The sequence below is a fragment of the Microtus ochrogaster genome, chromosome 10, assembly GCF_000317375.1.
Source record: "Microtus ochrogaster isolate Prairie Vole_2 chromosome 10, MicOch1.0, whole genome shotgun sequence".
NCBI lineage: Eukaryota > Metazoa > Chordata > Mammalia > Rodentia > Cricetidae > Microtus > Microtus ochrogaster.
The window spans coordinates 63,778,964-63,795,107 of NC_022016.1; the positions used below are offsets into that span (position 1 = coordinate 63,778,964).

At 49.0% G+C, this 16,144-nt stretch overlaps 1 protein-coding gene across 2 annotated transcripts; it reads left to right on the top strand.

Annotated features, from left to right (window-relative positions):
* The first annotated feature begins 2,612 nt into the window (after window positions 1-2,612).
* Tmem269 (transmembrane protein 269) lies at window positions 2,613-15,670 on the top strand. 2 transcript variants are annotated; one of them, XM_005353344.2, is made up of 7 exons: window positions 2,613-2,789; window positions 3,501-3,572; window positions 6,976-7,105; window positions 10,248-10,345; window positions 11,267-11,410; window positions 11,975-12,178; window positions 15,457-15,670. In XM_005353344.2, exons 1-7 carry the CDS (start codon window positions 2,720-2,722, stop codon window positions 15,576-15,578), a joined length of 840 nt encoding a protein of 279 aa, XP_005353401.1. In that variant the 5' UTR covers window positions 2,613-2,719; the 3' UTR covers window positions 15,579-15,670. The 2 variants fall into 2 exon arrangements, with proteins under 2 accessions (XP_005353401.1, XP_026638110.1); XM_026782309.1 differs by having other exon boundaries at window positions 11,978-12,178.
* Window positions 15,671-16,144: the final 474 nt, after the last annotated feature.

Consider the following 16,144-nt stretch of genomic DNA (forward strand, 5'->3'; position numbering starts at 1 on the left):
AAAAAAAATGTGGGCATGGTCACACATGCTTGTAATCTCAGTGCTGGCAGGATGGAGTTCACTGATGAGCCTAGCCTAGTTGGTGGATCTCAGCCAACCCCCCCCCCAAAAAAAACCCACAAGGTGGACAGCCTTTCTGAGAATGTGTACATACACTCAGCCTCCAAAATCAAATAAAAGCACGATGAAAGTGTGAGCTACTGTGGGAAGCGCTCACTCAGTGTTCAGTGTTTGGCACGTAGAGGTTAGCCATGGCCAGAGAAGTAATTTCCCCAACGTTATACTATGCATAAACAACTGAACCCATGTCTCTGGCATTCACCATGTGTGCCGAAGATAAGTTTGTTTCGTAAGGAGCTGGTGCTTAGAGTGCCTGCCTGGAGAAACTGGACTTGGATGGTTGTAAACATTTGATTCAGTGGGGCCGCTCACTACTTGAAAGTGTGTCAGAACCCATCCAGGTAGAAATCGGAAGGGGCACTGAGGCTGGGGCTCCCACAAAAGTGCTTGTCCTCATCTAGATTTGGAATATTGTCTTATCCTGATCTCTTCTACTTTACCTTTTCTGAATCCAAACTTCCTCTGGGGCCAGGTTCTTGGCACTTTCTCCCTCCTGCATGCTTTAACCCATTCCCATGCCTTAGCACCCTTAAGCTGCCAGCTCACACGTTCCAAGCTTCAATCTGTGTTCTGTTCGTGCACATTTGTCCTGCTGCTATACTTGACCTCTACTTGACTCAATCATTACAAACTTAATGTGTCCACAGGAACTCTGTTTACCCCGAAGCCTTTCACATCCTCGGCATTCCCGCGGTCACCTATCTCACGTTATTTAGTTCACAAGAGCTACGCTATCCCTTATTCCATTTGCTCTCTGCATGCCAATCAGCTCTGCTTTTAAAATACATCCCCACATCTGACCCCCTTTTCCCTTGGGGAAAAAAGCCACCTACATATCTAGCCTAAGGCAGTAGTTTCCTGGTGGGTCTCCTTGCTTCCTTCCCCACTCTGAGTGTTTCCACAGAGACCACCAGCAGCATCCTTTATCACTAGCAGTATCCCAACATCTGTTTCAAAACATCCCCAGGCTCCACGTGACCCTCCACAGAGACCGCAAAGGGCAGTGGTGTTGACTGCACTGTAGCACGATCTTGCCAGCCCTCCACCCTCCCAATTCAGACTCCTGCCTGTTTTAGTTTAGAGACACCCAGGTCTGACTTTAGTGTCAGATTCTTTTCTGGTCTCAGCTCTGCAAGTTTTTATTTTAATGTTAGGTGCTAGGGATTAAGTCTAGGGCCTTTGAGTACACTGAGCAAGTGCTTATAATAAGCCTACAATCCCCAACCCAGTTGGGGTTGGTTAGAGCCGACAGTAAATGAACTTGTTGATCCACCATTTCCTTGACTGGCAGGGCCAGTCTAAGACCCAGGGAAATACCATGGATGTCCTCCAGCCCAGTGTCTGATGGCCTCTGGGCTCAGTTAGGTCCTCTCTCCCTTGCTGATTGTTGTGTCACATGGCCTCTTAGCCCCACCCTTTCTATTGCATATTCTCTGGGCTCTGGATACTCCTGCTGGTGTACTTTATCCTTAGTGTGGAGTGGATGTGGGACAGGTAAGGGTGGACCCTACTTAGAACATCGTCCAACATTGTTTCTTTCCAAGGCTGAGTGTCCCACACCTGCAATCTCAGTACGTGGGAGACTGCTGCAGGAGGATCACACGAGTACAAGGCCAGCCTCAGCTATGCAGTTTCAGGTTAATCTTGTCTACAGTGTGAGACAGTGTCTTAAAGCAAAGAATGAAGGCTTGTGTCCTTGTTCAGGGCCTTCCTCACACTCGCAGGGTTCCTCTCACACTGGCTGCCTCCCCATCCCTGACATAGCTTCCATCTTACTGCGTCCTTTCTTTACAGACTGCCAGAACCACCTTTCTGAAAGAACCTGACCTAAAAACATTGTCTTCATTCTTGGGCCCCAGTTCCTCAGGTCCTCCTCCCTCTTAGAAATGTTATTACATGTCTACACCGCCTCGTAGGTACAAAGAACCAGTCCTATGAAAGGCCATACCTGCTCGGAGCTGACTCTCATGGGGCTCTTCATAATGGAGACCCCAGCCTGCTTTTTATAGTCCTTCAACTCACTCCCAGCCCACCTCCAATCCCAGGCACTCAACCAGCGGGGTCTCTGCACTAAGCGGAAGCCCTCAGTGAACGGTGGTTTTATCCAGCGGATAGAGAAAGCAGACCCCTCCCCCTGAGAGTCCGCCATGCCCCGCCTCTAGCGGCCCACAGCAAGATCTGTAAATTGAGGCGCTGGTGCCTCTGCCCTAAGACCCCTCAGCCCCTCCCCTGACCTCGGGATTGTGAGCTAAGAGCCAGGCTAAGAGACTGGACCCACATCCACGCACCTTTGCCTGGGCTGGACCCCTCTGCCTCAACAGCAGCAGGAAGGAGTGCTGCGGGGCTCCAGCCCCACCTAGGAATGTCTGATCCCCAGGTGAGCTTTCCCGACTGACGTGGAGCTGGTTGGGCAATAAAGAGGTACTGGGACATCAAGCCAGCCAACCCCTCGTCATCCCACAGAATTAGGTTTAACGGGGTTACCCGGACAACCCACGGGGAAGCTGGCGAGAGAGCAGTGTTGTGTCCTGTTCTCAAGCGGGCAGGTTTCTGCTGGAGATGGCCTCTGGCCTCCAGGGAAGGGGTGGCAGTGTGCGTGATGAAGAAGGACAAGAGACACCACTGCTGGAAAATATACCTTCATCCTCACCGGCCACTCATGGTGCCTGGTGAGGGAACCCTTCTCCTCACTCATTCCTCTTTCTAGAAACCCACAGTCATGTGAACTTTGTCTGCGACTTCGGCGCTGCGGTTTGACCTTCAGTTTCCGTTCCTCAATTTCTTACCAACCCTCTTTCTATTTCCTTCCCAGACATCACAGGGTTGGCCCACAGCCACCTCCGGGAGGGCGCCAGCTTAGACCTCACCAACTTGATCTTCAGTCACCTGGCTTTGGGGAGCCAGGACCTTACTGTATTTTTAATTCTCTTTGGCAATAAACCCTCCCCCATCCTTAGAGACCCTGATAAATGTCACCACGTTGTCGATATCCTCCCTTGACCTTGCCTCAAACTTGGTCTTTGCTTCCCGGTATACCCACGGCAACTGGAACATGCCCTACTTACATAACATGTAACATGTCTCTTCAAGCTCCTCGTGCATGGAGACTGTATCTTCCAAGGGCAGCACACAGGTCTTGTTCTATTTACCAAAAAGAAAAAGTCTAGCCTAGAGAGGCATCGGAAAGAATAAGTGAACAGTAAGGATTGAGCTGAAGGGGATGTGTGTGTGTGTGTGTGTGTGTGTGTGTGGTCTTCATCAAAAATGGCTTCTTGGAGGCCTCAACGAAGAGGGCTAGATTCTGGGTACATTAGATCCGTGCAGCTACAGGACCTAAGTGGTGTATTGTATTAACTAACATTGAGCTCTTTTATTGTTAGGCCTCATGCTTGGCACAGGGGACCCTAGTCTGCACTCAAGTTGTGTCCCCTCTAGGAAAAAAGGAAGACAAGGTAGGCGAAGCCAGTACAGAATGCCAGGTGCTGCACGGTGAGCACAAGAAATCTTCCAAGATAAGCATTTATAGGCTCTGTGGGCTGTTAGGAGGCTCCTCAAAAGGACCAACCCAAGACCTAAGAATGGACCCCAGAGAAGGGTTTCAGCCGGACCGGAGAGGGGAAGCTGGAGAGCTAAGCAGGGCTGGGCTCCACAGAGGGATTCGAGAACCTGGCATATGACCGAATCTGCTTGGGGCAGATTCTACCCCTCCTCTGAAAGCCTCCCCTAGGCAGGCCAGTCCCTTTCGGTGCTCACGTGGTCCTGTCTCTTCTTCCATGCTGGGTTGCATCCTCTGCTTGACTATTCCTAGAGATCAGTTCACAGTCATCTGTGTGTCCGCAGCACCAAGCATCAGATTTGCTCCTAACACGTGTTCTGCCGTAGGAGCGAGGAGATTATTCCCTCTTTCAGGGACTTAAACTGCCCTTCTTCTCAAATCCCCAGCCTTTTGCTCCTGGGACCTGTGTATAGTTTTTTTTTTCTTTTTTTTTGGATTTTTGAGACAGAGTTTCTCCGTAGCTTTTGGTTCCTGTCCTGGAACTAGCTCTTGTAGACCAGGCTGGCCTTGAACTCACAGAGATCCGCCTGCCTCTGCCTCCCAAGTGCTGGGATTAAAGGCGTGTGCCACCACTGCTCGGCCTAGTTTTTCTTTTCTTTTTTTTTTTAGATTTATTTATTAAGTATACAGTGTTCTGCCTGTATGCATGCCTGCAGGCCAGAAGAGAGCACCAGATCTCATTACAGATGGTTGTGAGCCACCATGTGGTTGCTGGGAACTGAACTCAGGACCTTTGGAAGAGCAGGCAATGCTCTTAACCACTGAGCCATCTCTCCAGCCCCACCTGTGTATAGTTTTTACAAATCACATTTAACCAAGAAAGGGGAGACCCAGTTCAAGTCCTGGCCCCACCTTTTCTGAGACAAGCCCTTTCCTATTTGGAAGGCTCACTTTCCCATCTGTAAAATTGTGTGCTTGTGTCTCATTTCTCTAGACCAGTGGTTCTCCACTGCCTAAAGCTGCGACCCATTAATATAATTCCTCATGTTGTGGCGACCCCAACTATAAAATTATTTTTGTTGTTTCTTCATACTGTGATTTTGCTATTATGAATCATAAATATCTGATATGTGACCCCTGTGAAAGGGTTATTTAACCCCCTAGAAGGGTCACTGCTCTAGACAGACAGACTGACTGATTGTTCTTTGAAGGCAGCAGCCCAGGGGTTCACTTAGCTTAGACTAAGCATAGGGCCTGAGAAACACTCCTGTTTGCTGACAGACGGCAGAGTACAGAGAACACTCAAGGCAGAACTGAGCCCCATCCTGTAACTTCCAAGTGACTGCTTCCAAGGCTTTCCCCTCTCTGTTGTGCTTGCCTTCCTTGGGATATATAAACAGGGATGACAGCCCTTGCCAGACTGAGCTCACAGGACCAAAGGGGATCCCAGGTGTCCAATGCTCTGTGGACGGGATAGACGGTACAGCAGGTGACGGATCATTAATTAGGGCTAAAACATCTGTGAATTAGCACAAATGAGGCAGCGTCTGTTGGAAGACTGGCCATCTGCTCACCTGCCCTGAGCGGCAGAGACAGAGTTGCTGTTCTTCAAGACGATGTTAGGTGGACTGGCAGGTGACCAGGGCTTGGCCCAGGCACTGAGTATCCAGTCCTGCAGGGCTTGGTTGCCTCGAAACAGGAGAGATGGCTGTGGAGATTGATGGAGTGGGGTGGTGCAGCCAAAATCTCCCTTTCACTCCCAGCTTTCCCAGTCTTACATCATTTCCTATCTTTTTTTAAAAATATTTATTTATTTACTATGTATACAATATTCTTTCTGTGTGTATGCCTGCAGGCCAGAAGAGGGCACCAGACCTCATTACAGATGGTTGTGAGCCACCATGTGGTTGCTGGGAATTGAACTCAGGACCTTTGGAAGAGCAGGCAATGCTCTTAACCTCTGAGCCATCTCTCCAGCCCCCATCATTTCCTATCTTAGGTGTTAATCCCGATGGCTTTGGTCACACAGTTGTTGATTTGGGTGACTGAGGCTGCCTATGGGAACAACAAGCCCTTCAGTGATGCCTTAGGATATTCCAGTCCCAGACCCAAGTCCAGCCCCTTGTAGCACTGGACATCTTGGTGGCAGTTTTTTTTCTTCTTTTTTTAAAGATCGTAGTTTGTCTCAATCCCCCTTTTATATTTATTTATTTATTTGAGACAGGACTCACTATGTAACTTTGTCTGTCCTGGATATTCATGATGTAGACCAGGCTGGCCTTGAACTTACAGATCCACTTGTCTCTGCCTCCCAGATGCTAGGAATAAAGATGTGTGCAGCCACATCTGGTCTTGTCTCAATTCTTGCTCAGACCTTAAGGGCTGGGAACTGTCCAGAGGACCTGTTTGGAGGCCAAGCCTGAGCCTCGAAATGAGTGAAGGATTTAAGAGAAAATGAATGTGAGAAGGAGAATTACTCATACGTCTCAAGGGTAGGGCTACTCTGTGTGACTGATGTGTTTATCTCAATAGTGGGGCTTGTCTGTCTCAGGACACAAACGGTTGATGTGTAAGGAGCACATTTGTTTGGGCATAGTGTAAAAACAAAGTCAAGACTGTGAAGATGGATAGCCCAGCTGGTTCTCTGCTGCTGTGAGAGATGCCATGGTGGTCAAAGGCCTGGCCGTGGCCTGTGCTGGCATGCAGAGGCTATCTGGTAAGGCTATCCCAGTGACCTCCTCAGGTCTAGCCTCCAAACCACCTCCTGCTGCCGCCAGAAACAGCAGCAGATGAGGATCAAGCAGCGGGGTTTGCTTCTACTGACTTACTGTGTGACATTGAGCAGATGTTGCCAATTTGCTGAACTTGAGGTTCTTCATTCATAAACTAGGGGAAGAAAGAGTATACCCTTTAAATTAGCCCAGACCAGAGGACAGAACAGTGGGCGGTGCTGGGGAGACACTGAATGCTGCCACATCCATTCTGTGGAGCTGATTTCCATCTCTGTTGGAGATGGGACCAGTGTTGTGGTGTGCTCTGAGGTCTCTGAGAGAGTGGCATAGCCTCTCTTAGTCAGCCATTAATCTATGACGAGCCCTATCTCTCAGACGGAGGCCTCTGAGGCGTCAAAAGGCTCCTGGGAGGATGTCTGTGCCATGGGACCAGGGTAAGGGAGGATGGGATGACCATGCGCGTTCACCTGCCCTACTGCTGAGCTTATCTCTGGTGTCTCCTTGCTAACTTGTATTCTCAATCAGTGAGATAGGATGTGGAGAGGCAGTTCTGGGATGGGGTCTCTGAGAGCTCTCTCAAGACCCCTTGACCTTGGGAACCCTGTGCACCTCTCTCCTGGTCCACAGGTCAGCAGATCTTGAGCCATGAGCAGACCATTCCTCAGGTGGCGGAACTTTCCTGGAAGGATGTTATTAATGCCTTGTCACTGGCCAACATGGTCCTGGGGCTCTTCTCCATCTTCTGCAGCTTCAGCAGGTAGGTCTGGGGCACAGCCTGCTCTTAGCCTGAGAAAGGGGAGGCAGACTCGAAAGACCTAGCCACTGTGGCTGAAAGATCTACTTGGGGTTTCAAAGTCAGGATCATGGCCTTCATGTTGCTACCTTTCTGGTAAGTGACTTCATCTCGGTTCATCTCTGAGCCTCGGTCTCCTTTTGTACCATGAAGAGTTTGTGTTATAATTAATCTTCCTTTTTCCTTCAAGCTATAGCAGTTCAGAATGGCTGTAGGAGAAAAAAAAGATGCATAGTAGTATTTATAGGCCCTTCCCCCACCTCTTTCCTCTCCCTAATTGAGTCCAGGATGGTCTTGAACTCACTATGTGGCTTAGGATGGCCTTGAAGTTCGGATCCTTCTGCTTCCACCTCCCAACTCTGGGACTGTAGGTGAGTCACCTCACTTGGCTTCACTCTTATTTTCTGGCTCTTGAATGAGAACATACGACTTGAATACCCAACGTTAGCACTGTTCTGGAGATTGTCCTACTTAAGGTGCCACCAAGAAAGCAGGAGCAGTTTATGTTCTTGTAAGTTGGGTTCTGTTTTGAGGCCTTTGGCAGCTCAGTTTTTTTTTAATACTTTTCTTTTTTTAATATTTATTTATTTATTATATATACAATATTCTGTCTGTGTGTATGCCTAAAGGCCAGAACAGGGCACCAGACCTCATTACAGATGGTTGTGAGCCACCATGTGGTTGCTGGGAATTGAACTCAGAACCTTTGGAAGAGCAGGCAATGCTCTTAACGACTGAGCCATCTCTCCAGCCCGGCAGCTCAGTTCTTTGAAGGAAACTTTCTGACGCACTCCTGGTGTGCCTGATTCTCCAGGACCAGCATGTAGCTTTTTTTCTGTATCTGTTTTCACCCATGAACTTGGAATCTAATAAACGGAGAATGCACATCTGTGGTAGGAAAATCTCAGTTTAGCCAAGTCCGCTGAGAGGGTAATTTTGTGTTATGATTGTAGGTTCTGTTATTTTCATTTAGCCTCAGGTCCCTTTAGAACTCAGTTGTAGTCTAAACAAATGTTGAAGTTGTTTGGGGATGGCTGAGGTCACTCTCTTTGCTTCTGCTGGGTCACCTAAGCATCGTAATGCAGTGCAGGGTTGGCAGTAGACCTCCGTGGGCAGGTTCCCTTTGGACTGTGTGGTCGCTCACCAAGGGACCATATGGGAGCATCTCATGATGGATGAGGTGCAGTGAGGGAATGAGAGGATGTGGGAGACACTGATGGATCCTTGCCACACATGCACCAAACCCAGGAGACCTTGGCAGACACTGGCAGATCCATACTACAGGTGGAAATGTCAACACCTATCGCTCATCCACAGAAAATCAGCAAGTATATTCATCTTGGCCACACCCTCCCATGTCTGGCTGTGGCTGACAGCTGCAGACACTTTGTCCAAGAACAACAGAATGCATAGGATTCTCAGGCTCTCTTAGAGGGTCTGTCTGCATTCTAGCCTATGACTAGAAGCCATAAAGAAGGTGATCTCAGGCCAAATGGAATTAATCTAAAGCTCAGAAATGGAAAGAACACGCAAACCCTGACCAGGGATAGCTCATGGAAAAGCGTTTGCCTGGAATGTGTGAGGTCTGAGCTTCAGTCTCCAGTACTGAAGAAGAAAAAAACAAAAAGTACCAGATGGTTAACATTGTAGGAAGGTCAGAATTTAGTTAGATATGGTAGCATAAAATTGTAATCCCTGAACTTGGGAGGTGGAGGCAGGAGGATCCAAAGTTTGGGGGAGATCTCTCAGGCAATAAAGTGCTTGTGGCCCAAGCATGAGGGCCTGCATTCAGTTCTGAGCAGCCATGGAAGAAAGCTGAGCACAGGGCTGTGCCCTCAGGATCCCAGTGCTGGAGAGGCAGAGATTCTGTGGGGCTCACTGGCCATCCAGCCTTGCCCCACCGAGTCCCAGGTCTCACTGAGAAACCCTTCAGGGTCAGAGGCTCCTGAAGAACAAGTGTCTCAGTTACCTTCTCTGTTGCTGTCGCAAAACACCATGACAGGCAACTTAGGAAAGACAGCGTTTAGCTGGGTTTAGTCCATGGCGGCAGAGCAAAGGCAGGCGGCAGAAGCAGTTGAGGGTGCGTGTCTTGATCTGAAAGCCAGAGGCAGAGAGAGTGACACTGAGAATGGCAGGAGTCTTTTGAAACCTCAAAGTCTGTCCCTGTGACACAGCTTCTTCAACAAGGCCACACCTAATCCTTTCCAAACACTTCCACTGACTGGGGACCGAGTATTTGAATGTGTGAGCTATGGGGGACATTTTCATTCAAACCACCACAGAATGAAAGAAAGGAAAGGAGAGGAGGGGAGAAGAGAGGAGAGGGCATAGCACAAATCCTTTATTTCATGAGTGGAGAAAGAGACACAGACAAACAGTAATTTATCTGAAGAGCCACAGGGGGAGAGTGGTAGAGGCTGCACTAGGAACGAGGAAGGAGCCTGTGCTGTCACATATGTTGAGGCTTAAGAATTGGAAGGAGCTGGGTGGTGGTGGCGGCGCACGTCTTTAATCCCATCACTCAGGAGGCAGAGGCAGGTGGATCACTGGATTTGAGGCTAAACTGGTCTATAGAGCGAGTTCCAGGACAGCCAGAGCTACACAGAGAAACCCTGTCTCGAGACACCCTCCCCCACTAAGAAAGAAGAGTTGGAAGGGACTTTGGTGATTACTGGAGGGTTTGGGGGTGTCAGGGAACCTCTTTAAACTATTGGTTGGGGCTGAAAAGATGGCTCAGTGGTTAAGAGCACTGGATGCTTTTCTAGAGGACCTGGGTTTGCTTATCCACACCCACATGGTGTGGTTTACAGTCGTTTGTAACTCCAGTCCCATGAGATCCCACATCTTCTGATCTTCCCGGGCAGTGTATTGAATGTGGTGTCCAGATGCAAATGCAGGCAACACAACTCAGACACATAACATTTAAAGAATTATAAAAAGACTATGTATTGGGAGTTTGGGAGGGATAGAGCCATCTACGAGGGGGTGAGTAAAATACTCAGAGCAGTGTATGCCGGAAGGGATGTGAGTGAGAGAAGCGTAGGCATTGAGTGTGCGCTTGTCCAGTGGGGACTACATGAAGCTGCCCTGCTGGCCTGCACTCTAGGAAATCCCTCTGTGCTTCCTGGATGCTTTTGATCAGCTTCCTGTTAGACATGGCAGTAGGGACGATGATCAGGCACCTCCACATCTGCCACAAATTAGGTGAGTTCAACCTTGGGGCCCTCTAATCCCTACCCTGGGGGAGCATCTATCTCAGGCTACTACTGTCCATCCCTCTGACACCAGTCACCCCAATTGTTCACATGCCAATAGAGGAAACCATCCTGCCCCAGGAGTGAGGCTGTCTGCAGCCTGGACCCTTCTCCTGGGCTGGACCCATCTCCTGCAGCCTGGATCCATCTTCTGGGCTGGACCCATCTCCTGGGCTGGACCCTTCTCCTGGGCTGGACCCTTCTCCTGGGCTGGACCCTTCTCCTGGGCTGGACCCTTCTCCTGGGCTGGACCCTTCTCCTGGGCTGGACCCTTCTTCTGGGCTGGCTGGCTTTCCCATCCTACCCCCGCCCTCACCCCTCTGCTCCAATCCCATTTCCTCTTTTTTTGGTTTATGCGATTTTGCTAAGGATTCTGGTCTTGTTTATACTCTGTAGTACATTATTATGGTTATTGTGAGTTTTATGAGGTAAGATTTCACTTGGAGTTAATCAAGCATTTTCTTTGCTGTTGATCCTTTCCTGCCTTCCAAGTGTTCCCTGGGGTCACCTTCATTCTTAGTGAGGAAGATGCGCTGTAGGTTTATCAGTGAAGTGAAGGGGATGAGGGGCAGTGAGAGGATGAGAGACATCCCCACGCAAAGCAGCAGATGTTTCCATATAAGGTTTTTCCTGAAAAAGGTCCTGAGGCTTGTGAACTTAGGTGCTAAGCCTTGCATATTGAGCGGCAAGGACCAGCAGAAGAGAGAGCTGGGAGCGGGAGGACGACCCAGGCTTTGATCTACAGACCATCTTTAGGGAGCAGCTGCTGCCCTCTGAGACCCCAGCACCCCAGCTGTCCCTGCTCCAGCCACCCAAGAGAGGCTGGGGTGTAGACTGCATGCCTGTGAGTGAACCTTGACCTCTGAAGCAGGACTTGAACTGAACGACTTCGCTGTCTTCACCACCTTTGGCCTGGCCTCGGCTCTGCTTCTTGGTGTGGATGGGCCTCTGAATGGGTTCCTGGCCGTCATCTATGTGTTAACCACTTCCTTCCGCCTGTGTTTTTACTCAACTGGTGAGTGGAACCCAGTCTATCTCAGGACTGTGATAGGGATCAAGGGGCAGGAGAAACTGCTGGGAGCCAGAAGCTAGGGGACACTCATGGACTCCTCCTCCTCCTCCTCATGAGTCCCACGCCTGCTGGAGGTTGAGGGCTGTATTGTCTGAGAGAAACAAGTCTTTGCTTCTTCAGGAGTTATATCTCTTCTGTACTATATCTGTATAGTAGACACACTCCAGAAATGGAGTTCTAGAGAACTCCAGTTCCCCCAAACAAAAGAAGCTATGGTAGTGAAGACAGCTCGAAAGACCACACAGAAAGGGGGTGCAAACCCAGCATTGAGCTTAGCCTGGCCTTCCAAGGACCTGTTAAGGTATGGGCACACCGAGTATATCTGATTGCCTGCTGTCCCCCAGAAACCAGTCCAAACCTGTGCAGCATCAGCTTGTAATAACCAAATGACCTACATACTCCTCCCCACCCCTGGGCTAAGGGAATCTGGTAGCTCAGGGAAAGGAGACCCAAATTGATAGGTGTCCTTGGAGCCAGGAAACAGCTCATTCTCTGATCTCTCCCTAGAAGGAGGGCCCCCTGCATACAAAGGTCTACCTTGTCCCTATGCTTCCTGTGTTTTGGCCTCCACCTGCCTACTGACCAAAGGCAACACATTTATCCTCTGCTGCATGGCTTCACTCATGATTCTGTTCATGATCGACCAGAGTTGCTACCCACATGATGAAATCCTGGAGTCCGAGAACTGGAAAAAAGTGGTTTATACGGGAGGTGAGTTCAAATCACTGCCAGTGTTTACGGTCACACTGTCTCTCCCAGCGGCAGTGTCCATGCGCTTCATCCTCACGTATCCTTCACCGTCAACTTTGTTGTTAACCAACATAGAACACACTTTAAATGCCTGAAAATACTAAATGTGCTCACACCCACAGACGTTTTCTTCGTGTTCTGATTTCCAGTGCCCAATACATATCTACTTCATGTTAATGAGATCAGTAGAATTTAGGGGTGCATGCTTATGTGGCAGGTACAGGGGTCACTCTGGCGAACTAGACATAGTCCCTGCCTGAGACAGCCAAGAAAGTTACTGAAAAGCAAAACAAACTAGTGAATAAAAATGGTGAAGACAACTGGGAACAAACAAAGCTGGGAGTTCTTGGGAGGCTGAGGCTGGAGGATCATTGCAAGTTCAAGATATAGTGAGTCCCTGAGCTACAGAGTGAAATTCTGTCTGAAACAATAAAGTAACTACAAGCAGTTTTGATGCTCTGGGAAGGCACAGGGTGACTCGCTGGTCATCCTCTGAGATGGCATGAGAGGAGGAAATGCTCTTCAGGGAGGATGTTTGAGCGAGATTGGAGAGATGAGCTCACAGAAGGGCAGGAAGAGTGGTTCAGGCAGAAGCTGCTGTCTTGTGATGATGGGAGGCCGAGAAGGTGCTGGAAGGGAGCAGGGTGGCTGAACTTGTGTGGAAAGCCAGTAACAAAAACTTAGGCCAGTGAAGTGGGCAGACTGGGCAGGATTAGGGATTTGATCTTAAAGGCAAATAAGATGCCTTGGGTGGGATCCAGGCAGCAAGTGATATATGATGAGGGCAGCCGCTTCCAGGCGTCACTGGACTAACAGAACAGACAAGGGAGCACCAGGGGGAGGTGTTCAGAAGTGGTGGTGTGAAGGCTGGAGTGAGGCCACTGGACTCGAGTAAGTATTGGAATGAGAGCTGACATTGAAGGAGGAAATTCATGTAGGATGCTCACAGTTTGTCCCGAGTTAGGGCTTCCTTTAAGGTGTGCAAGCCAACAAGAAGAGCATCCCTGGGGGCTTGAGTTTCTCCCGTTATCCCTTTGCTGTCAATCCACACTGGGTCGTACAGCATGTTTCCTTCAGGTTCATATCTTATGTGGCATTAGTACAGCCTCCTTGACCAAGTTCTGGGTGCTGACTCTCCTGTGCCCTAGGTGGCAGAGGCAGAATGGTGAGGAGAATCTGGGTTTGTAGCTAAATGTGCCTCAGCTGAAGCTCTGACTTCCGCGTATGGGTGTATAAACTCGGACTAGCACCTCACCATCTTGAACTCAGTTCCAAGTTCCTGAAGCTTACAGGCTCACGGCAACTGAATGGGGCAATGAGGTAGTCCTGTGTAGGGTCCTGGACAGGAAATGGCGATTGCTGGCTCCATCTTTTCTACCTCCCCTCCCCCAGCTCATAGCAAGTGTTTTCCTCAGAGGTCATTGTTCCTAGAGTTGATCCCGTTGCTCAAAATAAACCACACTCTTAGCATGCGACTCCTGGTTGGCTTTGCTGTATGAGTTAAGGAGGAAATGGCACCTCATAGATTCTGACACCTGTTAATGTCAGTATTGTGCACATTTCAGAGTGGACGCTGTAGATATTCCGCTTGCCTGGGGACAGCCGGTCACCTTAGACTGAGGACCCCTCTTCCCTACAGAGCTTCAAGGAGCTGGCCCATGGCTAGCGTTGGGGAGATAATGTCATCTATTTTTTAGGACAATTCTGACTTTAAACTTTGCCTCCTTGTCTCGGCAAATCCATGATTGGTCTCTATACTATACTATACTATACTATACTATACTATACTATACTATACTATACTATACTATGCTGAAACTCTAGCACATTAACTGATTCTTTCCCCTGGAAGTGACCTTTTGTTAGGTCACCTGTTACGATCTAACAGGTTCTCACAGAATACATGTCGGTCAGGTTGGGCGTGTAGTCCAGTTGGCAGAGTATTTGCTTGGCTTGCTTGGATCTCTGGGGTTTGATCTCTGGTACTGCACTGGCTGTGGTGGTGCGCACCTGTAATCTCAGCACTGTGGAGCTGAAGGCAGAAGGACCAGAAGTTCAAGTCATCCCCAGATACAGAGCAAGTTTGAGGACAGCCTGAGCTACATGAGAGCTGGCCATAAGACTGTTGTTACCCCATATTCTTGTTAACTGAGGAAGAATGTCTAGTTTTTAAAGGCCAGGCCTTGAATCAGGCCCCTGTGTAGGTTACTTCCTCCTGATCTCTTATGAGGAAATAGAGGTAATTCTAAGTCATGGGAGCATTATGAAGTCTAAGTGAAGCAATTGGTAGCACCTGGCAGATTATCCAGTACCGAGTAGATGCGCCCCTAATTTTGGAGTCCTTGTGCTTGATGTGTTTCATGTAAAATTCCATTGTCTTGGGAGTTCCTGAGACTAGATCTAGGTCCAGTGATTTGTTAGGAGGACTGGGCATGCTGCTGTGCTCATAGCGAAGACTGGTTAGAACACAAGGAGGTGGGCCAGGAGGTTACACCTGACTTTCATCCCTGCACTCAGAGGCAGAGGTAGTTGGAGCTCTCGAGTTCTAGGTTAGCCTGATCTATAGAGTCAGTTCCAGGACAGCCAGGGCTATAACAGAGAAACTAAAACAAAATCAAAAATAAAGGATAAAGGATGTGACTCAAAATCACGAGAGGGAAAAGGTGCGTGGGAAGTGACCACAGAAGACAGTCACACTCTACTTCCCAAGCCTTAAACTGTGGTCATGCACATGAAACATTGTCTTGCAGGGAAGGTCATCAGAGACTCACACAGGTACCCACTGCCTAGCAGGTACCGAATGCCAGACTTGAGAAGGGAAGTGGCTGTTCAGCACAGACTACTTGCACAGCCTGAGCAGAGTGAGTCACTCTGATTACTCAGTGCTATTGTTATGAGCCTGAGGCCACTCCGTAAGCAGCCTCAAGCATGGAACATTGCATGTTAAACTTCAAACAACCAGGAAGATGTTTTCCCCCTAAAAAGGCTCTGGCCAACTTGAATTCAGTCTTGGCCAGAACTTGGCTTCTGGTCTGAGCTCAAACAGAATGGACCCTGAGATTGCATTAGCTCCCAACTAGAGGCTTACAGATACTTACTAAACTGAACATAAACACGGGGCTTTTGCTTCTCTTGCTGCAGTTTCCTCAGCTCTGTGAGAGACCTGTGAGGGGCCGAGGGTGGGGTAGGAGCCACGTGAGGCACTTCATGAAACTGAGAGTCTGCTTCTCTCTTTGCAGGTGTGGTCATGCTGTTTTTCTCCCCGTTCTCACTCACCGCCTTCTACTGCCTGATTTGGTCGCTCTCCTACATCTTCTTCCCAGATGCCCTGTGGGGCAGGGGGGTTTGTATTAAGCTCTAGCAAGGGGGGAACCATGACTTCACTACTCCTGCTGGCTCTGTGGGTGCTGCACTTAGCACACTGGACCAAGACCTGCCTCATCCTCACTAAAGCTTTCCTGGTGCCTGTATTGTTATCTGCTGTCTCTGGTCTTGAATCACAACAACCCACAGTGGGCCCAGAAGCCTTTGTTTCTTTCTCCTTATTCAGGGTTCAGGCTCCCTTTTGGGTAATACTTGAAACAGGTTTTTTTGGTTTTGTTTTGTTTTTTGAGACAGGGTTTTTCTGTGTTGTCCAGGCTGTCCTGGAACTCATTCTGTAGACCAGGCTGGCCTCAAACTCAGAGATCCACTTGCCTCAGCCTCTCAAGTGCTGGGATTAAAGGTGTGCACCATCACCATCGGCCTGGGTAATCCTTGAATCAGTCATGTAGGGTAGACTTTTGTTTCTAAGCTAAGTTTGGGCTGTTTTGAGTTTCAGCTTAGGATCTGGAGTCCCAGGTCAGCCTCAGATACATGATACTCTATCTCAGAAAGTTGGCAGCCCAAATGTATCACCTGGTGTATTAAGGTTTTCTAGAGGAACAG